The sequence below is a fragment of the Apostichopus japonicus genome, chromosome 14 (genome assembly GCF_037975245.1).
Source record: "Apostichopus japonicus isolate 1M-3 chromosome 14, ASM3797524v1, whole genome shotgun sequence".
NCBI lineage: Eukaryota > Metazoa > Echinodermata > Holothuroidea > Aspidochirotida > Stichopodidae > Apostichopus > Apostichopus japonicus.
In genome coordinates, this window is record NC_092574.1 from 22031722 (window position 1) to 22052589 (window position 20868).

General features: G+C 37.0%; 1 protein-coding gene across 7 annotated transcripts in view; it reads left to right on the forward strand.

The window, feature by feature from the left end:
• Positions 1 to 20868, forward strand: part of LOC139979360 (kinase D-interacting substrate of 220 kDa B-like) — a 143696-nt gene that overhangs the window by 53314 nt on the left and 69514 nt on the right. Inside the window, exon 1 of one of the 7 annotated variants that reach the window (XM_071990066.1) lies at positions 8460 to 9515. The exons of 3 other annotated variants lie outside the window; for them this stretch is intronic. In XM_071990066.1, the coding sequence (XP_071846167.1) occupies positions 8910 to 9515 (606 nt within the window). In that variant the 5' untranslated portion in view covers positions 8460 to 8909. Of the gene's footprint in view, positions 1 to 8459; positions 9516 to 16591; positions 16961 to 20868 lie in introns of those variants that run through there. 3 more of the 7 variants (XM_071990067.1, XM_071990068.1, XM_071990072.1) reach the window with 3 other exon arrangements.

Genomic DNA, 20868 nt, shown 5'->3' on the forward strand with positions numbered 1-20868 from the left:
TATGTACGGACAGATAAAGAGACCACAACCCCCGACTGCAGGCAGTTGAAATTTATTGGACTAAAAACAGTAAAAGAAAGAAAAGGAAAAGCAATATTAACAAATTTCTATTCAGGGCATTGGAATCTAAAACAGGGTTGATTAACTTTGGTAATTAACCTTTGCGTTATTTGTATTGGCACAGGTCGTATTAACATTCATGTTCATCAAAGTTGTAGTAAAAGGGCAATTAATCATAATAAACAGGGTTAAGATGTCAATGTGAATATTGACAGGTTTGACAACTTCATGGCTGATGAAAATCTTTGTCTACTAATGTAATGTGTAAATATTTGTCAGGAATATTTTTGCAAATGTAATCTTAACCCTGGGGAAATTATTTGAAAAGTTGAGATGTATAATATTACTTGAACTTAGTGTATAACTATATAGCACAACCTTGTTGCACAGATGTGGTTTTGTTTTTAAAACTATAACCAGGTGCTCAGCTAGATTTTAGGGACCCTAGTATGGGGAGGGGGAGGGGGGAAGGTGGGTACTATGTGAAATCTAGCAGTGATCCAACTGCTGCAGCTGTGATCTTGAACCGAGCATCCCATTTAGTGCCTCAGATGAAAACAGCACCTTCAGTGACTGAGAGGACAGTCAGCGCCTTCGTCATCTCAACCCAACAGCACTCTTTGCACCTCAGACCAAGCAGCACAGTGGTTCCAGGCTGGTGAGATGGTAGGCCAGGCTACCCCTGGCTTACTCACATCCCTCTTTCAAAGTGTTAGGACATTGATGGATAACATTTGTCTTTAACTTACTCTGGTGGCTCAAAACTATTTCGTCTGCACTATTTAGCACCAATGAAATGGATTGAGTCTTACAAGGTACTGTACATTTATTGCTCTTTGCTGGAAACCAGCTCTTCAAGTAAAATGGTTATTTTTACACTCTGTTGATAAACATTGAATGTCAAGGTCTCCTCAGATATCTTCAATTTTTTTTAGACATTTGTAGAGAGAAATTATTGTTGAAAACTGTATGGTCACACATAGTCAAATAATTCAGACAATTTACTACAGAGGTTTGCTTGCTTACATTTAATTTGATCCTGTTTATTACAAGGTGTCTTTGGACTATGAATAGCAACCTTTAGCAGAACACTTTTGATACCTGTCAAGTTTATCATGTTGAATTATGGGCACCGATAAACAGACGGATTTCAATCCACACAGAGAAGTTTACAACACTTTGTCATTCAATGCTGTCAAGTGATTAAATGGGATTACTTCTTTCAATGAAGCAATTTACTTAAATACCTATAGAATTTACTTCCCTCACTTATTACCGACCCACCTCGTTACAGTAGAGAGCATGATTTCCATTCAGTCATTACCAGTGAGACCAGGGATCATTGTTTTAAGTGACACCAGTGGTTTCATATTACTATAGATTCATACCTTAACCAGCGTATTTACTTGTATTTACTCTGCCCTATCCCGAAGGACATTTTTTTATTAAAATAACTTGCATATCATGTGACTGCATCAGGCAATATCATGGTGAGATCAAGTTATTTTCAGTTGTTCTCAGGCCTATCCATGTGACTGTCATGTTTGATTTATACTTTTCCACAATTTTTCCTTTTTTTTTTCCCTTTTAAAATTGCAGTGTTGTTTTGATCAATTGTATTGTGTTACATGGGACGAGTTATTCATGACGTTAAACCATCATTTGCCATGGTGGGTCATAAGATGAGTTAAACATATCAATTGTCTCCCATCAACTCCATCAGAGATTGGCCATGTTACAAGTCTTTTCTTACTACTAGTTTTATTTATGAGTAAACATAATTAGCTTACTATGCACATTGATGATGTAAAGGATATGTGACAGCCTAATAAAATGTTAGTTATCCCTTTGTTTTCACAACCTCTGTCTCAAGGACACTGAACACAGGTTTGTGGCATATAAGGCTATTTATTTTTTATATTTTTTATTGTATTCTTTGAAAAGAGGAACATCACATCATTCAAATGATATGTGTGAGCTTGTAATCAGGGGTTAATGTAGTAAGGGCTAAATTAACAATTTGGACAATCCCAACACTCTACATCATAGTTTGCACATATTTAATGGTTTTCCCAGATTCATCAAAACTTCAAATGTGTATATCTTGGAAAAGAAAAGGGCTTTTCGGAAAATTTCAAGAGATTTGATTGAGATAATTATCGGACACAACAAATGTACTGACTATGGAAAAAATTGGCTAGATATTGATAGACCTTAAAGATCTGCTTTATTGGCTCCAATTTTAGCACACTATAGCTAGGAAAGTTTTGTGATTACGTAATCGACCTGCCATAGTCGGAAATCGACCCGGGCTCTAAATTTAGCCTGCAAAGCTTCTTAACGCCATTAGGCTCTTTGGGTAAACTCTGTGTGGAAATATGTTCATGTCAACACACAAAAACCCTCATACTAGAAAAAATATGTGGCAGGCGTTGCAGACGAATTGGTCAAAAGAGGTCATTTTACAACCAAGGCAGGTCGATTATGTTATCTCAAGAAACTTTTCCATGATAGCGTGCTACAGTTGGGGTCTATACGGCTGACCATTAAAATCTGTCTCAGTTGAATACCATCTATAGTTCCTGTGATATATCTTTGCACTTGTATAGCAATTTGGGAGATTTCATTTTTCTGTACAAATACAGGATTGGAGCTATATTCCTTTTTACATGATTTCAGTGAAATCTGTATTTGATAAAGAAACCTTTATTTAACATCCATCTCCTATGAATTCCTAAAATAACTTTCCATAAAAACATTTGTCATGACTTTGTAATGTACCCCGGTATGCTCTAGTTCAAAACATGTCGGTTTAAAATATATATCGTTATGTACAGTCACTGATATCACTTCAGAATTAATTAGAGATAGATGTTTCATCAATTTTAATTGTTCATCGAAGAGTTAAATTCCCAAAAGGTAGCAGCTGGTCTGTTTAAGTTACTACCGAGCTAGAATTAATTTCAATATTCTCAGGAATCTACATAGATATTCGTCAAGAACTGCATGAATGAGTTTAAATAGGTGGATGAAATGACTATATATGTATGTAAAACGATAGCAAGGAGTTTTAAGGAGGGCTTTAAAATACTGAACAGTTCAACAGTGTTTTGGAGTTAAAATTTACTATTTTTTTCCAAATGCTATTTCATACAGAAATCCCATATGAAACCGTATATCTAATTTATATGTTTACTTTATTGGCAATGTTTCATTTCAAGAGTGAAGTAAGTCCACAAACTTTTTTTGTTGTTTTCTAATTTGTCAGTGAAACATGCACTTTTTAGTAAGTTGGAAATTGCTTATGAAATAGTACACAACTTATTTGAATTCAATGCTTGGTTTAGTCAAAGGTAATTAAACAGTTTAACAATGAAGGTATTATAAAACTGTAAATAATTCTCATGAATGAATTTTGTGTTTTCAATTTATGACCTTATTTCTCTCCACATGTTATTTTATGACCATTTTTAGCAAAAGCTAACACAACCAGGTATAGTTTGACAACAATTTCAATGTTTTTCTTCTTTCAATAAACAAGTTGGTAGTCATAGTTTATATTTTAATATTGTACAGGCAACAAAGGAATGGAATAATTGAAACCTTCCAAAAGGTGTCATATTAATTTGACTGTTTGATAAGTAACAATTATGAATAGGAATCCTTTAATTAATTTATTAATTAGTACTATTTACTTGGCAGAAACCAGTATTTTATTTATAAATTGATGCTTACACAAGCTAGCCAAACAGGCAAATACAATTAAGTTAAAATTAAATCCAGGTGCTATGAAAGTAAACTTCCCCCATTTGCTTGTTGTACATAAAGGATACATCAATAGAATAGCCATTGTTAAGCACATAATTTCTTTGCAATGATCATGGCAGGTGAGAAATCTCCCACATGTTCTACCAGTAGTGTTAATGACACTACTGTGAATAGTTAATAGTCAATAAAATATATCAGGGTCCCTGGGAGAAAGAAGAATTGCATGTTTTCAAAACAGATTTATCGTACCACCTAATCACAACATTTTAATATCTGTCTGGTATAGTGAATGCATTGAGAGTCCAAGGGGGGTGGTTGGGGGGGGGAGGAATATTCCTTGGCAAGCATACATAGAATAACACATTCATGATGGTACTTAATTTTGGAAAAGGTCGTTAGCAGGATTATGGAACAATAGGGTAAAGTTTCCACGATGAGGCCTTTGCAAATCTCTGTTATGATGCAGAGGTGGTTTCATTGTTTTGATTTCTGTACCCCAGCTGTTGCGTCGTATTAAATTTTGTGACATCCTCTGTATGGTCCATGATCTTCAATCAATGCATGGGTGAGGCATGTATGTCATCTTTCCTAAGCTATTTGGTTTAAAGTCCCTACATGTATGTTTTCTTATGTCACTGACATTGCCAGATGCTGTACATATTTGAAAGGGAATGAAGAAGGGAGGAGAAAGCGTGGGGTAAGGGCTTGCATGGAGGAGGAGCAGCAGGGGTACTGGAGGTGGAGTGGTGGATGAAGAGGAAAGGGGGGGGAAGGGCTTACATGGAGGAGGAACAGGATTGGAGTGGTGGTTTAAGAGGAAAGAGGTAGGGCTTGCAAGGAGGAGGAGCGGGAGGTGACCGGAGGTGGAGTGGTGGAAGAAGAGGAAAGGGGGGTGGGGAAGGGCTTACATGGAAGAGGAACAGGATTGGAGTGGTGGGTGCATGAATAGGAAAGTGGGAAGAGCTTGCATGGAGGAGGAACAGGATTGGAGTGGTGGTTTAAGAGGAAAGAGGTAGGGCTTGCAAGGAGGAGGAGCGGGAGGTGACCGGAGGTGGAGTGGTGGAAGAAGAGGAAAGGGGGGTGGAGAAAGTGGGTGCACGAAGAGGAAAGTGGGAAGAGCTTGCATGGAGGAGGAACAGGATTGGAGTGGTGGGTTAAGAGGAAAGGGGAAGGGCTTGCAAGGAGGAGGAGCCGGAGTTGGCATTGTGGTTGAAGAGGCAAGGGGCAAGGCTTCAATGGAGGAACCGGAGGTGGAGTGATGGGTGAAGAGGAAATGGGAAGGGTTTGCATGGAGGAGGAGCCAGAGGTGGTGTGTTGGTGGGTGATGAGGAGTGGCGGGATAAAGATGTTTCGGGAGATGAAAGGGAAGAAGAGAAGGAAGGCTGGAAAAGAAGGGACAGGAAAAACATAGAGAAGATATGAAGAAAGGAATTGCTCTTTGTTGAATCTTGTTGGTTTGGGGTTTTATGTAGTGATATTATTTGCATTCTTCACATCTATTGGCAAAAAGAGGATCAGATTCTTTGGACAGAATTTATTATTTGTCTTGGAAACAGTAATTGATGATTCTCATTTCGACATGAAGCACTGAAATGGTCATAACAGCAGTAGTCATGGGCACAAGCCACCTCCCCCCTCCCACACCAACATGGCTTCCATTACCTATGTTCTGCCCTTTCATCCATTCTCTCCTCCCCCCCCCCTCTCATTTGCTATGCCCCTCTTCCACTTCCTATGTCTGCTAAGCCACTGGTTTTGTTTAATATTCAATATTACATTACATATGAGTTTCCCTGCACAGACGGTGTTCCTTTGGAGGTAAAGGCTTCTGTTGAAAGGGTTCATGTGACTTGGGCAAATAAACAGAAATATTCTCTTACAGAGAAACAACATTTCTCTGTCAATGACAGCTAAAAGGACAATATTCACAAAATGGTCACTGAAAACAAAAAGCAGCAACAATTTGATAACAAGCCCTTCTCAGTTATTTTTTTGGAATTGGAGAGGTTTTTCTCACGTTATTTGATTTTCAGACAGGTCTATTATCTGCAAACCATTATTTCTTGAGGCAGAAGATCCAGCTGAGAAATTTAACGTTTACAATGGCACTGTCAAATTTTTGGCACTTTTTGTAGACTTTAATGTGGGGCCCAAGACTATAGGTATAAACAGCTCAAAGGAGATGAACACTTATAATACAAGATTAATCAATTTCGTCAATTATAATTGCGAGTGAATCTCCCCCCAAAAAATCTAAGTATTATGTCAAAATGCTTTGAATTTGTGTAGAGTTTTTCTAATAATTAGGTTTTGTGTCCCTATATGGTCTCTTAAATAGTCAGCTGTTTGCATAAAGGTCGATCCTCAAGTTGTTAATTCACTGTATCCCACATCAAAAAAATGATATCTCACATCAGACAGATCATAAGAAAGGTGTCTAATTTTAGTGTATGTCATAGTTTTTTCTCATGCCATATATGCTTATACACAAATTTCATTAATGCACTCTATAATCCTTACAAATGTTGATAAGTATTGTAATTAATGCAAAGATACACTGCTTCCAGCTTTTTACCGTTGATAATTGTAATGCCAATGAGTGCTGTTGCAATCAGCATAAGCATGTGATACCTCAATGAAATATTGTGATTTTAAGAAAACAGCATTGATACAGTATGAGTCAGTTGGAAACATCACAATGTGTTAAAAGAAACTAAGAACATGGAAAAAATTGTGATGTTGCTAAAAACTTCCTAATCGTTTCAGAAATTAAACATATTTGATTGACTTAAAAAACTGAATTTTGAAATACATGGAGACATTACTAATGTACTCAAATTTTGCCAAGTTCATAGATTTATAATAATAATAATATTAATAATAATAATAATAATAATAATAAAAATAATAATTTATACTTTTTCTAGATTATGCACCTTTCTATGGAACCTGACTGTAACTGGTTCTTTATACCTGATATATTTTAAAGCCTTTGTAAAATCATGAGGACACAATGCTATAACAATTTATACTAGAAATTTCCACCAGTAATTTTGAACCAGCAGGAAAATTTTCCCAATGAAAGTATTTGAAGGACAATAGAAGTGCAAAATGTCACTTAAACAATAAGCAACCGGTTGACCTCTTACGGTTTCAAGTTTTTACCACGATACCCAAATCAATTTCTCCCAGTGTGTGCCACTGCCCCGCCTGTCTGTCTCAGTCAAGCCACTACCAATGCCATTGTATGGTATTACTGTACTGAGCAAATAGTGTGAGTTATTGCCAATTATGTTAAGATATGGTTCCACTATGAAAAATCTTGTTAGTGAAGTCTAGACCACTAGGACAGGTATAATGATTAACCTGGTATACCACCATGTTGTCATTTCTAAGTATTATACTATATATGAAGGTATAGCTGTCAGTAGCAATATAAAGCAAAAACTTCCATGATTATGAGAGGAGAGAGGTGAAGAACCAAATTGGAACCCTGAGCAACAGTAGGAGTGTTGGGACAGGAGAGGAAGGATAGAGGGTGACATTGGTATTGGACATTGCAAAGGATTGATGATAACATGGGGGTGGGGGGGGGAGGGATGGTAAAAGAGAGGTGTAGAGAAGGAAGGAGAGAGAGAGGCGAAGAAGGAATGTAAAATGGTCTGGGGGATAAGCCAAATATTGTTGTTTATACTGAAATGTTAATAAATGGATAATTTTTTTTTAGTACCTGTACTGAAGCTAAACTTAAACTATTTCATTAACTTCATTAATAGACCTAATGAGAAATTATTGGTGGCTTTTGAATTTTGAAAAGTCATCAGGACCCCAAAACATAATATGTTCTTTTATTAATTAGTGCATATTTTAAAGTTGTTTTAAATATCTGTTTTTCACATTTTAATAAAATTATTGTTAAGAGTAAGAATCAACAACAATGCAGACCTCTGCAGGTCTGTTTGAGATTTTTAAAGACGTATCAAGATTGTGTCAAATGTCTTCTGTATGAGCTGCTATGATAAACATATCCAAAGTGGTTCATTATTTCTTAATTTGATCTGCTTTCATTAGATTTACTGTATGTACATGGACCCTCAAAATCACCAGATCCTTTAAAGTCAATAATCTGATCAATAAGGGGATTGTATTTTTTTATCAGCTCTCCTTCCCAGTGAACCATCCCAGAAAGCAAAGGTATAATAATCAGCTGATCAGCTTAACTTAGCCTACATACATGTGGTTTCTGCATGTTGTTCACATGGCTAGTTTCCAATTAGAGGCATTCAATTCCTGTTACCCAGACTCCCTTTGAGGTCTGCCTAATATATATGTGCCATTGTTCTTCAATCCCCCATTTAGACAGGTCTCCTTTCCTTTTTTCTTGATTTTTTTTTTCATGAAAAAAAATCACAGGGTAACTGTTTCCTACTTTATAGTCTTAGATTTAAATGGAACCAATGACTTCATTTATCTTAAGCATCCTAGTCTAGGAGATTGTTTGCTGCTGGTACAAGGTTCAAGTGGAAAGGAGGGGTTTATTCCAGTTGAGTGACCATTTAGGGCTTGCCTGGGAATTGTGTGATTGGCTAAGAGGGAAGGGAGATGAGACTACTTCTCTATTGTTATGTCAGCTGTTCGGAACAATTCAACAAAAGTTTACCAGTGTTCCAAGCTTCGCCCCGTCCGTGTCTGTTGACTTGTTTTAACTCAGGAATCAGTCTCTCTTGGAGTGTGGAGGCTGATTTTCTCTGAGTGAAAATGTAAGAGCTTCTTTGCTCAAGTGATTATGGGATGCTATAGTAGCACCCAGGAATCCCAGTGTCTGTCTAGATCATGGCTGTGAAATTTGTTTTTTTGAGGACATTTGTAATTTGTTTTTGAGGACATTTGAAATTTGTTTTTGAGGACATTCTACTCTTTCTGCTTGATCTGTCAAGTCCGTCTCCTGTTCGCTTGGAGTTATACATCTCCGGTCGTCTTTCTACCCATACAGCAATCATCAACTTTTGAAATAGATAGTTAGGACTATTTTGTCCCCCACATTATTTATGTAGGATTACTTCAACAATTGGCTCAAAATCATGGTTTTTCTATCTCAACAAAATGGCAGCGATAGAATCTTGGAGACTCAAACTTCTAGCGACAGCGATGTGTTCACTAATGTCTCATCCAGTAGTGTCTTAGACGACGAAACTGTTTCAAAGTCAGAAAATACTTGTGGCCTACCCCTGGTAGCCCCCGGTGGGCCACCCACGTTATCACCCAGTCGTGACAGACCAGGTGCCGATGAAATCATTCAGCAACTCAACGGACATGTCAGCAAAGACATCATATCTTCAGTGTGTCATAACGGCTGCATAGCCGAACTGCAGAATAGTTACATTGTAGCCAACCACTCGTCACTCGTAGGCCTTTCAAGACGGAGGAGCTGTTCTCGAAAGTCCGATTTTCAATCGAGCAACGACAAAACTGATTGTCATGCTAGTCAGCTCTGTGCAGAGTGTCGGACGGAAAGATTCCGTCGGCAGCTCTCCAGCTGTTCTTCTGAAGGTTCGTCTACGAGGAAGGTTTCCTCCGATAGAAATGAAAAGAGGAGAAAAAGTTCTCTGGGGTCCATCCTGGGCCGAAAATTATCTTTTGGTTTCTTGCGCAATTTGTCCTACGCCGAGGGGGAATTGACAGATCAGGTTGGTACTTTTGGAGCGTGCAGTAAAATTTAATTTCAAAATTGACAAAGTAGGTGGCGGACGATCAAGTTCCATATATCGCATTTTTTTTTTTTTTTTAATGCAAAGTTATCATTATTCAGGTCTTATAGTTAATTGCACACATAGTAACATTAAGTGATTTTTGAAGCTACCACCATACATATCTGAGGCATATATCCAATATTAACATATAAGGGGGCCCTGCATCAACTTTCTTGATTGGAGGGTGGGGGGGTGATGGGAGAGGTGAGGAACAACTATTTTTCATGGTGCTCTATGACTATGAACCATGGTTCCTTCTTAATGAAAGTTTTCTGGAACAATTACTGTATATAGTGGATTTGTTGAATATTAATGTGTATCACTAAATGATGATGTTTGCAATCAAACATCTTTAAAACTCACTGAAATTGATTTCTCTCTTCAAGAAATGAAGAAATGAGTCAATTCTGTCTATAATGCTTTTCTTTTCATCCCCCCCCCAAAAAAAAATGAGAGGTAAAAAACAAAAGAAATGTTAAGAATTGTTTAGAGCATCACAGACCAGGACACAAACAGTAATATGATCAAATTTATTTACTTGATTTGCTGTCATAAATTTGTTGGATGACAGACTCCAAGGTTTACCATAACATGGAGTATATGTCAATGCTATAATTAAGCGGTATAGATGTGGTTATTCAGAGCAGCAGTAAAGCACCCATTGAAAGAGAAAGAGTTGAGGATCTGACCCTGAGAGCTTTGCATCCCCTCCCCACCCCCTCCCCCACTATGCTTATCCCATGTCCCATTCTGAATGCTCACAGGGAAGATCCATATTGTTGTTGCATCTTCTAGAGCTTTAGTGGCCCTGCAGGTGTTAATTGTCTCCTTCTTTACCCTAATGCTTACCCCTCTGCCCTCACCTTTTTGAGACTTTTTCCTTATCTTTTTCTTATGCTCACTCCACCTTCCTTTACCCTCCCCTCATCAGATCTTCATTCACCCTTCCCTCCTCCCTTCAGTCTCCCTCTCTCATCACGCTCCATCATTCCCTTCCTTCATCCTTTTGTTCCCCTCACCCTTCTCATCTCATCACCCTTCTCTTCCCCTCACCCTGCTAATACCCTCCTCTCCCTTCCTTCATCCAACAGGATAATGTTTCCTACCAGTACTTCCAAAATGGTTATTGAATAGATGTCATCAAATTTTTCTTACTCTAGAATGTACCTGGATTGAATTTAATACCTTTTAAACCATCTTCAGTTCTAGACAAGTCTATTTGCAAAAGTCACCAAAGTTCAAGGCTTTAAACATATTCATGAATTTATTTCTGATCATTTCTGGTGATATATCAAATGTAACTTCAACTCCTCACTAATATCAATATCAGTTACAACATGGGGACCACTTTGCCAGTTATGTTTGTCATATTTGACAACTCAGATTTATGGCAAATTGGTAGCACCTTTGAACCCTCATTCAGCAGTATTGTGATATTATTTTATCAATGGTGTATTTGTTAAACCCTCAAAGCCTGTTCAATATTGTGTCTACTGTCCCAGTTCCCATCTGAGTTCAAGCTATAAAGCAAGTTTTAACAATACCTACAGAAGTAACCTACCCGCCTAAGAATCGGTGACATCCCTATGTTCCGACGTCTCTATGTTCCGACGTCTCTATATTCCGACAAATTGTTTGGACTCTAATTTTTTTGACCAAAATTTTTCGGACCCAACTTTTTTTTGAGACTCAATCTTTTTGGTCCCCCACTTTTCGGACCAAATTTTTTGGGGGGACTTAATTTTTTGGGCCCCAAATTTTTTGGGACCCAATTTTTTTTGGGGGGACTCAATTTTTTTGGACCAACATTTTTTCTGACCTACCTTTTTGGGGACACAATTTTTTGGACGCACCAATTTTTTTTCAGGAAAAAAAGGGCCCAGAGTTTGTTATGACCCAAATAATGCTTGTGACCGAAAATTGCTTGTGACCCGAAATTTAATTGTTTGTACTCAAATTTTTTGGGACCAAAATCAGTTTGGTCAAAAAAAAATTTGGTCGGAAAAAGGTTGGTCCGAAAACATGTTGGTGTCAAAAGTTTCGGTCCAAAAAAAAATTGGTCATAAAAATATATTGGTCTAAAATAATTTTGGTCCGAAAAAGTTGGTCCGAAAACATGTTGGTCAACAATTTTGGTCCAAAAAAAATTGAGTCTGAAAAAATTTGGGTAAAAAAAATTAGTCCAAAAAAATTGTCGGAACATAGAGATGTCGGAACATAGAGACGTCGGAACATAGAGACGTCGGAACATAGAGACGTCGGAACATAGAGATGTAACCTAAGAATCAGTTCACACAAATTACTTCCCAAGATTTGCTTTGCACAAAAGTGAGCTTTAAGGAATTTTCAAAAGGAAAGGAGACAGAGGGGAGGGGGGGGCAGGGGGATGGTTTCTCTTTACACACATACACACACAAAAGAAAGAACCCTTGTGCACTTTAAGAGATATTGATGCTATGCAAATTTTTGTATAGTTTTGCCAGAATTTATTCAAAATAAAATATCAATATAATTTGTTGATTTACACTGGTTTATAATAATGTTTATCCTTTCTTTGTTAAAACTAGATATGACCACAACTCTCTTTGTTTAATGCTGTCTTAATTTTTGTCTTATGAATTTGGTCAACAATATTAAGGAAATGTTGGCACTTTTTCTGTACTCAATAAGATTATAATTGCACAAATGCAGATACTACTAGTCTAGATGTTGTTACCCAGTGATTGATAAAACTGAATTCCATTGTTAACATTTCACCGCCCAAACATTAGAAATATCAATGATATATATGTTTAAATGATTTAATTAATTTAATTGAAAACTCATATTTTTGTCTTATGTTCAACTAATTGAATTGAATCTTGATCATGCTAATGAAGTATAATTAATTGACTTCCTTCCTCTCTTACCTTGCTGTCTCCTATATATGTACCCAGTCCCTGCACCCCCCAATGACTCTCTGTAAGCTAGGTGACCCCCTCTCCCCTTACCCCCTCTCCCCATCTTTATTCCAATACTAAGTACAGTACCATCGAGCAAGATATCTCACAAATTTTCCATAATTAAATCGTGCCTGGTGTTGCATACTGCATAGGTTTTCTGAAACCAGAGGGTTAATTGACTTCACCTACAGTATGTCAGTAGTTTTCATCTACGACAAACCATAGCATTAATACAGTAGGATTCCAGCATATATTTTATAAAACATTTAAAGAAATTAATTCCAAAAACTGCAAAAGGTGCCAAACCTCAGAATCTGTAGAGACAGGACAAGCCAAACCAAGAAACTTAACACCAGCAATTTCTGAACAAAATTTTTAGTTAATTAGTTTTGTCCCTGTTTGTAACACTATTAATAGCAAACTAGTATTAACAAATGCGTCATAATCATTTAATAAATATGAATATTTAAATAGCATGCCTACAATGTCATCTACCTCAATGAACATATAGGGTAAGGTTAGCTGACCATTCCAGCCCCCCCCCCCCCAACCTTGGTTGGTTTCTGAAGTCAATATATATACCACATCAATGGTTCACATTTTTTTGTATGATTGATGTTCACCACAAATATGAGATATTAATGTTTTTCTCCATGCTATAATGCACAAGCTGTGAGTAAAAAGTATTGAGATTGAATTCCATCAGTCAATTAAAAATTGATTTAGATCACTTTCAAATTTGTTTTAGTTTTTATCTCGAAAGTTTTTTTTTTGTTTTCTCTTTTTCTCCCCGTGATTTATGAGATATTCTTAATGGCTCAAGAGCCAGTAAATGGTCCCCGATGGGAGTCCATGCTAGCAAAAGTTGTATGTTATCTTCCAATGGACTCATCATATATCTGCTGTTAATGATGAGACCTGCAACTTCAGGGAAATTAAGTTTTCAGGTTTGATGTTCAGATGATTTTTTAAATGGGATCGTTTTCAATTGGAGATTGTGTCAAGGTGACTTTGGCGTACTGTTAGGTAGGTTTTGTGCCCTAGCTCTCTTACATGTTTTAATCAAAAATTTGTGTTTAATTGTAATGTTAGCTGTAATGCTATTTGGCATATAATGTAAATATTCTATAGATCTAGATACAAGTCTATTAAAATTTGGATGCACATTGGCAATATTTAAGATATGTATACAATTTTAGCTGCATGAAAAGAACTTTAAATGTTCAAGTGTTGTTCAACAAACTTTGAAACAAATTTAGTTACCATCATTTATACTATGCTTCACAGGTTAATTAAAAATTAGGATGCATGTTGAAAAATTTAAGATATGCATACAATTTTAATAATAATATAAATGAAGAACAATGATTTATTTAGATTTGACTAAGTTTGTCGCAAAGGGAGTAACCTATCAGGTTTTTTTAGTTATTTTTTTTGTTTTTTTTTGTTTTTTTGTATTTGATCAAATGCAAAATGACAAAGCAAAACTTTAAGAATAACTATTCAGTACTACTAAAATCCAGCCGAGGAACTGCTCTATAAATGGCAAGTACCTCTCAAAAAAAACATCATCATGAAAAGTTGTTTAAATTTAAATAGTAATGTATATTTTTGAGGATTTTGTCCTAGTATGCATAGTAGAATGCACTTCACCCCCAGCTCCACCCGACCCCCCCCCACTCCACCTGACAGTTTCTTTCTGGAGTACCTCTGTGATGATCCCCACAGGAGGATTTACGATATGTTGCATGGCTTGAAACAAACATGTTCATAGCTGCATTACGTTGCTTTCCATTGGACATTAACAACAAGATTTCAATCATGGGAAGTACCCATTTTATCTTACTTGATTACATACCCTTGTAGTTCTATATTTGATAGACTTCCTGAGACTGAACTTCATTGGTATTTCAAAGTCTCATAATTTCACTGTACTTTTCTCTGTAGCTCAGTAAGTATGCTCCAACGCGATTTGCCAATCTTTTATGGATGAATCTAGGGTGCACCCTTTTATTAAGTTCCTCAGCTAACTCACGGTAGGTGTCCCTTCGCCCCCTGAATCCATAGCTATTTTTCATTAGCTTTCGCATCAACGTGAGTGTTTACCTTAACTTTGGGGTTAAAGCCTTTGGTTGTGCAATCAATATCACTTTACAAGATTGGTAATGGAATCGCCTCCTAGACCTCTAGCCTGTTTTAAACTTATCGCCCAAGGCAGGCAGACAGAACCGCACAGCACCACTCGCACACGTGTTTACGGAGTTCGCATTAAATTATTGGACGCTAATTATCGCTACATTGGATTTCGTTTCAATTTTGAGGAAAGGAGGAACGGATTAATTACATCATTCGATCAATTGCGAGGCCCCATACCGCGTTTGCGAGGCCTGTTTGGTCGGTAACGGCTATTTTTAGTCTTTAAGGGCTCGACATCAGTCGTCTCTCTGATGTAGAGTATGCACCGTTGGTACTTGACTGGAGTCTAAAATATCGGCATCATAACCCCGGGAACTCTTGCAGAGGCAGCTTAATAGGCTTAGTGTTCACTGAAGCATTGTGGACAAGTGTTGTGCAATAAACAAATCAAAACATACACTGGGTGATCACTGTAACTGTCTAGTCGCAGTGTGTAATAAATTGCTACCAGTTGCTGCTTCCGTTATTTTAATACTTTGTTGGTAAATCCAAGAAGAAGAAACAAAAATAATAATAAAAAGAAATACAAAAAGGCGAAGGGAAACATATCATGGTGGATTGTTATAGTTGCCTCATTTTCGATTGAATTATACGCTGGTGTTTGTCAACAAAATCTTTGGTCCGTAATTATTTTTTGCTGATGTTTAATACGGAATCCTTTTTTTATTATTAATATCATAACTGTGTGAAATTGTAATGTTGTTCAGTGTTCTATATTAATGGAACTCATTTGATTGCACCAGGGTTCACTGGCATTGCACATTATGCATTTGTATGGAAGGAAGAAATTTATGTTATCATGTTAAAGGAGAAAATTAAATTCGCTTGTTCTGCTGTCTATATTTGCACTAACTGCATAATGCATGGACTGAAGGTGATATTATAATAGGATCGTTTAATCAGTTTCTGCATCGCTCTTGTCCAATTATCCTGTATATTTTTCTTGGAATTCACATTGTTAACAGGGATAGTGGAACATTTCATCATCAGTACGTGTCAGGAAAAGTCATGTAACATGTTTAGCATTCATCAGATTTAAACATTTTTTCCATTGTTATATCAAACAATAGCATAACATCTGTTGTTCTGTTGACGACAATGGAACCTTGACGAATTAACCTTTACCAGAAAATACACATGACATATGTGAGAGAGAAAGAGAGACTGTACATGTGTGCACATGTTAATCTCTGGAAATTACATCTGTCTCATTGTACAAAGCAGACACGCTGTACACGTTAAAAAGTCACAGCTAATTAACTATAGGAGCAGTTTGAGCATCGAGCGAACGGAGGCTTCAATCTAAATTCAAAGTTTAACTTAAGAGAATTTTGCTGTGGAGAGCCTTCTCTCTCGTACGTAGCTGACATTTGAAAGAGCCATATTTTTCAACACATAAAAAAAGAAAAGGAAAAAAAAAGGAAATAACGTCAAATAAATATTCCACTCTATTTTTTATTTTTCTCATGAAATTCCATAGAACTTTATAAACCGCCAAAAGTATGAAAAAGCTTGTTACCATGGTGATTATTCCATCTCTGCTGCTTGCTGCATGCTGCCATTTCTCCAGGAACGCAGCGAGCTCTTCATGTGCTGCGAATTAAAGTGTCGAGTGGAATAATGTTTATATTTCATCTGCTGTGAAGTAAGCTCTTGTGTCGCTATATATCACACTCCCTCCCGTGACATGTCTATCCCTGGGTTCCATACATTGACATCACTCCTTGGCATTTTGTTAACCATGTGAGATCGACTTAATAGTCCTACATTATAGTATACTCTAAGCGGCATCTTCAGTATAGTCACAAACAGCTGCCATTACTGTATATCAAATGGAATCTCTCTGTAGAGAACCATTGAGATGTACTATCCTTCATATAAGTAACTTCTCTCAACTACTTTATCATGCCTGTCCTTGGCTCGTAGGTAGCTCGTTATATCTTACCATCGACATTTGTAGAATCCGTGTTTTGTCTTATTTTCACTTCATTAAAACCAAAGAAAACCAAAGACAGGATATATGCGGGAATTAACCAAAGACAGGATATGCTGGAATTAACATTCAATCATTCGATAGAAGACATTTCTCTTCCATTTGTCAAAGAAACTTTTTGATCCGCAGTACTTTGATTTGAAAGAGCCGTCTTTCGACGTTTTGAGATCAACTGTTAACACCAAGCTTTATCATTAATCATGTATTATGAGGACACGAGGCAGCAGAATTCCAAATCTTTGCATGTCCGGGTAAGCCTCCTAGTATATATGTATCAATTTTTTTCCAATCTGCTGATACATTGAAGTGTCTTTATATGTTTATATTGTTAACTCTCCTTATGGCTGCAGTGTAAATTTAAATTTATATTGCCATTTATTGTGGTATTTATCTGTAGAGAGTCAATATTTTGAAAAGTATGACAGGTCCAGTTTGTCCACATTTGGTTTGCAAAATTGTCAAGTTAATGAATTCCTGGAAGTATCCAGACATTACATTGTTAATGTTTATGCATAGGAATGTTGTAGAAAGAATCACATGAAAGTTGTTTTGAATAAGGCAATAATCTGTAACTTTGAAGTAAGTTTAGAGGCTTCAGTTGCATGATATGGTCAGTATTTGAAATATCTTGTATGTCGGGCCAAGCTTTAAGTCCTTGTCATGAGTGAAATTGATGTTGTAATATGGCCAGGTTATATTGCGTATGGCTGGTCTTAAAAGAATTGCATTCTTATCTTCTCTGTGTAAGACTATGATTATTTATATACTTAAGAAAAAAAGGGATCTTTAAAAGCTTGAAGCAAACAGTTGGTAAAAGTTTGATGGTATACCTGAAAATTTGATGACTACTGCTTTGCTCCATGTAATCTGTAGATTATCACAAAATTATGAATTGCAAATAGTCCAAAAACTGCCAAAGAAATGCTGCAAAGGATCTTGAAAGTTATTAAACCTCTACTCTTTTTGTGTGTGTCATTGTATATACTTGGAGTGTTTCTTCTTATCAAGTACAATAATTATGCACATTGGATGAACCATGAGGAAAGCTGTTTCATGCATCGTTGAGAAAGGTACATCTCAATCTTTGTCACGCTTCCATGCACACGAGGTGTATGCAGGTGATTGTTTGAAATGCAATGACAGGGTTATATACAAAGTCAGATACACCCATGATTGAAAACGGAATTAATAGTTGTCACGTCTGTATACAGCCGCCATGCTTCAGTGGGGTTTATTTACTGTAGTGAATAAATATAAATATATATATGTACATATAAACATAAACTATGATGGTATATGTACTGTAGTGAATAAATTTAAATATATATACAAACTATGATGAATCAATCCAGGTAAAACTGTGATGCCTGGCTTTTCATGCAGACCATCTTCATGTGACCTTCTCTGCATATATCCAGACACATTCTCTGCAACGCAAGAAGTATCACGATTCAGTAATCTGAATCAGGGCCCCTCTTCTCAGAGCCCCTCTTCTCTCAGCCCCTCTTCTCTCAGCCCCTCTTCTCAGGGCACCTCTTCCGAGCAATCCTGGGGGCCCTCTTCTGAGCAATCCTGGGGGCCCTCTTCCGAGCAGTCCTGGGGGCCCTCTTCCGAGCAATCCTGGGGGCCCCTCTTCCGAGCAATTCGATATATGCATCATCAGTCACCTGTTTTGTTTGTTTTTGTTTTTCAATATTTTTCAAAGAAGGAACGTAGTTTCCAATATGTTTGAGTTTGTCATTCTAATGAGATTCATCAATGCTCTTTATGGGCAGACAATTTTGAGAAAATATGTTACTTATCTTAGAAACCAATGATATCCTTCTGATTATGAATCTCCTATGTATGTCTGCGTGGAGTCTTGGAGTGCTGTTTGATCCCTGGCACCCTTTCTATGGAGCGCACTTTGTCAACTCTAAGTGCAAGCCTGCATTTTTTCACTTCTGTAACATAGGTAAAATCTGTCCTTATCTGAATAATAAGCCTGTAGAACAGCTTGTTCATGCATTCATTACAAGTAACATTGACTATTGTAATTCCTTGCTTTGTGGGTTACCACAGACCGTATTACTGAAGCTATACAGCGTATTCAGAATTCATCTACTACACTAATCTAATTGGGACCCCTAAACATATAAACAAAAGCTCCATGCATATCAACGTTTTTTAAATTTGATTTCCGTTGAATCATTCTGCCTCAAAGGATATAGCTAATGAAATATGGTGGAATTGCATGAAACTTTGCAAATTTCTAGATTTTGAAATTATTTGTGCCCTGATATATATGTGCCTGCTTAAAGTAATCTGTTTGCTTTTCTGACTATGGGTTGGCTTCCATGAGAAGAAGAACAACATGAATGAACTGAAAAAACTCAACCTTTGATACAACTTCTAAATGCAATAAACTTTTGTACAACTTTATAATACACTGAACATGCATTCACAAGTTATACACAAACTAAATCTAAGACTACGCTTGTAATGACATTACACTAGCACATTCCTCACCAAGTTCCACTAGCAAATTTCACCCATCGCAGCACACTGGATGTTTATACAAATGTAAGCAACCTTGCGCAGTTCCTTTCATCCAGAATGATGTCTATATATATCAGCACTTTAGCAATGTATTTGTAGTCTCATCACAACTAAGTGACTATCCGTTAGCTTTAGTCTTACTGTTATATTAGTAATTAGGCTAATGTTAAGAAGTTGTGGTAATGGTATAAAGCATATAATGCTTATCTGTAAAAAGTAAACTGTATTTAATATACAAGGTTATTCTAAGTGTCTGTTTCTATGGTGTAATGCAACCAGCTATTGTATATGTATTTTGTCCCACAAATATTTCTGAGAGTGATAGGGAAAATAATATGTGTCAACTTGTTATCCTTACAGCAGTGTAAGTAGGTCTTTTCAAACAATTACAAACTTATCTCTTGTAAGGATGTCAACCTTGAAGTATGTAAATTTAAGCATTTTATGTCACACACACACACAAACAAGTTACCATCAAACAACCACAGAGATCGACATCATACTGTATAACGAGCAACACAAAGAAAAATGTGGTCTTTGAACAAATAGAAGTGGAATGTACTTCTGTCTCCTTAATAAATGTCAAATTGTCTGTTATCAGACTATCGTGTCTAAAGGGACTTTCTAACAGTCAAAGGAGACTCAAACCCAACCATCAATATTGATAGCAACAAATGTCAAGAACATCATCCCCGAAATAGCTAAAGAAATATCGTACTCCATTTGGGAGATATTACAGATAAAAAATTCCATCACACACGAGGCTAACGACTTGATCATGTCTAAATATGACATCGTGGAGCCACATGCCATTCGTTTTTCAAAGATGTTTGTCTTCAATTACCGCACAGCTTATTTTCTGTAATTATGGAGATGGTGTTTTGTAAATGCCAAATCTACAATATTGAAGTTCTTGACATGACCTAATTATGACAGCTCCCAGTCATGACTTTTTAAATTACCTCTAGTGGGTATCTCCCAAACGGAGCTTGCAAGGTATTTCTCAGCTGTTTGGGTGAGTTGGTCTTTACAAAGATCACTGTCATATATATTAAAGCTAGTAATATCCTTCAAATACAGAAGTGAATTGTTGCAAAAATGGATGCAAACTTCAGATGAGTTTACTTGAGTCTTCCCTTATCTGTCTCTACTCAACTAATGCACCCACACCTAGATGTTGTTGGGGACTGGGGATGGGGGCGGGGACTGGGGCCGGGGGCAGAGGGAAAAAAGGGCAATAGTTGGGTCATAAAATGCAGGGAATGCAAATTGGGCTGGAGGTGCCAGTGCAAGTATGGAGTGCAAAGTCATGTCAGCACGGGGATGTAGGGGGCCAAGCCCCCTTAAGCTTTGGGATTTTCATAATTTCCAGAATGTATATCAACTTCAAAGCAGCAGACTTTAAGAGGTAGACATAATTTTTAATTATGGTCAGTAGAAGTAAAAAATGTGGGTATTGTCCTCCGTAAGAATTTTTTCTTGTATTTGGACATTGCAAATTTCATTTTTATTGTAGAGGAGGGGAGGGGTGAGGGAAGGGGGCTGCCGGGGGGTACCAAACACTTTTGCAGGATACGTGTATCCCCTACCCCCATGCAAAGTGCTTTGTTGCTGCCAGTTT